The following is a 2,575-nucleotide window of genomic DNA, read 5'->3' as shown; positions in this document are numbered from 1 at the left end:
TTGATGGCGGCCGAGCCAAACTGGCGGCGCAGCTCGATGGCCGGGTCGAGGGAGCGCGGGTCGAGGGCGAGGTGGGTGCGGAAGGCGGACACGCTGACGGGTCGGAGGGTGGCCGAGCTGCCGGGCTTGCCCTGGTCGGCGCGGCGCTGCTGGTCTGCGAGCTTGGCCTGGGACTCGAGGAGGGCGTTGAGCTCGTCCATGGTCATGTCGTCGACGTCCTTTGCCGGGGCTGCAGATGCGGTGCCGCTGGCCTTTTTCGATGCCTTTTTGGATGGTGGTGGGGCGGGGGAGCTGTGGGCATCGTCGTCGCCGTCGGCGGGTGCCTTCTTTGGCTTCTTTTTCTTCTTGTTCTTCTTCTTGGCCGTTGTTGCAGGGTTGGCGGGAGAGGTTTCCGGTTCGTCATCGTTGTCGTCGTCGGCAGGGGCAGCGTCTGGGTCGGCCTCGTCGTCGTCGTTATCCTGCTGGTCTCCTAGCGCGGCAAAGATAGAGGCTGGTGGTGGCTGTTGCTTGTTTGCCTTTTTGCTCTTCTTTTGCTTTGCGGCAGGGGCTGCGTTGATGTCGTCGTCGTCGTCGTCGTCGGGCTGCTGTTGAGGGCTGTGGTGGCCATGGTCGGCGTCGTTGGGCTGGTCTGGAGCGGTTCCGGGTGCGGGTGCGGCTGCCTGAGCTTGTGCGAGTTCTTGGAGCTCTTGCTGCTCGCGTAGCTGACGCTTGTTGAGGCGTTTGCCGCTCATTTTGGGAGGAGGCGGTGGGTGGGTGGGTGGTGGTAGTAGGTGGGAGAGGAGGCCTAAGCCGACAAATGGGGGCCTCTGCCGCTGGCCCCCAACGAGCCACGAGCCACGAGGTGGAGGGGGAAGCTGCCGCGAGCTGCACGCCCCGATCACTCGTCCCTTCTCTCTTTGCCCTTTTGGCTCAGTCGGCCGCCGCTTTGCCCGCTGACTCAGCCGTGCGGGCCGCTCCCATGGCCGAATTAGCAGCACCGCGCAGCGCCCTTTCTTCTTGCTACCATCCCCGCTGGCCCCTCCCGTTACCACCACCACCACCACCACCCCCCACCGCCGCCACCACCACCATGAGGTCCGCGCTCCCACTCGCAACGCAGTGCATGCGCTCCGCATTCGCCAGGAGCCGAGCCATTCCAACCGCCGCTCCCCTTGGCCGCCTCGCATCAGGGTCAGGGTCATCCTCGCCGCTGCGAGCGCTTTCGACCCGCGGCTACGCCAGCAGCAGCGGCGGCGGCGGCAACTCGCCCTCGTCGGACCGCGAGGCGGCAAAGACGCGCGCCGCCGTCGGGCCCTTTAACCTGCGCGCCGGCCTCCTCTTCCTCGCCACGGGCGCCGGCCTGCTCTACTACTTCCAGCGCGAAAAGGCGCAGGTGCAGGCGCGCCGCGCCGCCGACACGGCCCAGGCAAAGGTGGGGCGGCCGCGCATCGGCGGGCCCTTTTCGCTCGTCACGTCGACCTCGCACCCGTTTACGCACGACGACCTCCTCGGCAGCTTCAGCCTCATCTACTTTGGCTTCACAAACTGCCCCGACATCTGCCCCGAGGAGCTCGACAAGATGGGCGAGGTCGTCGACCGCATGGCCAACCACTTTGGCGGAAAGAACTACATCAACCCCGTCTTTGTCAGCTGCGACCCGGCGCGCGACACGGTCGAGGCGCTGGCGCGCTACGTCGACGACTTCCACCCGTCCATGGTCGGCCTCACGGGCTCCTTTGACGAGGTCAAGCGCGCCTGCAAGGCCTACCGCGTCTACTTTTCCACGCCCCCCGACGCAGACCCCAACGGCGACTACCTCGTCGACCACAGCATCTTTTTCTACCTCATGGATCCCGAGGGCAAGTTTGTCGACGCTTTCGGCAGGAGCGTCGACGCCCAGGAGACGGGCGACAAGGTCCAGGCCTACATGAAGCAGTGGTTCGACGCCGGCCTCGACATCCGCGAGGCCGACGCCCGCCTGCGCGTACAGCGCGACGGCAGGCCAAAGGTCGACCAGGCCCACAAGCCAGATGCGCCGCCGCCCGCCGCGCCAGCCAAGGCGGCATGACGGTCCGAGGAGCCCCGTCCCGCCCCGCCCCGGCCTGCCCATCCAATGTATTCTAGACTGCCGACTCGGCCCACGCATCGTGTCTCGACAACATGCCATCACTCTCGCAGCGCAGCAGCACAGGCTAGGATTGCAGCGGGATCGATCACGGCACGCCTTCCGCCGATCCGACACAATCTGACGAGCAGAGGTGACAGGTGGATTGCCCTGGGGCGCTCGCTCAACGCCGCGTGCGGCGGGTACTCCTCGACTCGGACGCCACGTTGCGCGTCGAGGATCGCGTAGCCGCCGCGGGCCTCGACGGCGTACCGGACCCGGACGCCGCTGCGTCTTTGGCCAGCGTCGTGCTCGCCGCCGCCGCCGTCGATGAGGACGACGAGGAAGAGGGCGTGGCCTTGGTGCGCGACGTCGATGACGGTGTGGCCTTGGATCGCGTCTGCTTGGCCGGCGTCGAGGTGGCCGCGGCGCTGCTCCTCGCTGCCACCCCGCCACCGCCGCGCGACGATGCACCCGCTCTCGAGGCGGATC

At 67.4% G+C, this 2,575-nt stretch overlaps 3 protein-coding genes across 3 annotated transcripts in view; 1 reads left to right on the top strand and 2 right to left on the bottom strand.

Moving 5' to 3' along the window:
* The window catches only part of PFL1_06633 (uncharacterized protein), a gene marked incomplete at both ends in the record, with an annotated part of 2,812 nt that extends 2,081 nt beyond the window's left edge, over positions 1–731 (bottom strand). The window contains one exon of the mRNA XM_007884179.1: positions 93–731. Within this exon, the coding sequence (XP_007882370.1) occupies positions 93–731 (639 nt within the window). The remainder of the gene's footprint in view (positions 1–92) is intronic.
* Positions 732–1,069: 338 nt separating this feature from the next.
* PFL1_06632 (uncharacterized protein) lies at positions 1,070–2,047 on the top strand (the record flags this gene model as incomplete). The annotated part of the gene is made up of 2 exons (XM_007884178.1): positions 1,070–1,074; positions 1,225–2,047. 2 exons carry the CDS (start codon positions 1,070–1,072, stop codon positions 2,045–2,047), a joined length of 828 nt encoding a protein of 275 aa, XP_007882369.1.
* A 220-nt stretch (positions 2,048–2,267) lies between these two features.
* Positions 2,268–2,575, bottom strand: part of PFL1_06631 (uncharacterized protein) — a gene marked incomplete at both ends in the record, with an annotated part of 2,722 nt that continues 2,414 nt past the window's right edge. Inside the window, one exon of the mRNA XM_007884177.1 lies at positions 2,268–2,560. Coding sequence (XP_007882368.1) covers positions 2,268–2,560 — 293 coding nt within the window. The remainder of the gene's footprint in view (positions 2,561–2,575) is intronic.

This window comes from Pseudozyma flocculosa (genome assembly GCF_000417875.1).
Source record: "Pseudozyma flocculosa PF-1 unplaced genomic scaffold scaffold00028, whole genome shotgun sequence".
In the NCBI taxonomy this organism is placed as follows: Eukaryota; Fungi; Basidiomycota; class Ustilaginomycetes; order Ustilaginales; family Ustilaginaceae; genus Pseudozyma; species Pseudozyma flocculosa.
This window is presented reverse-complemented; position numbering and strand designations above follow the sequence as displayed.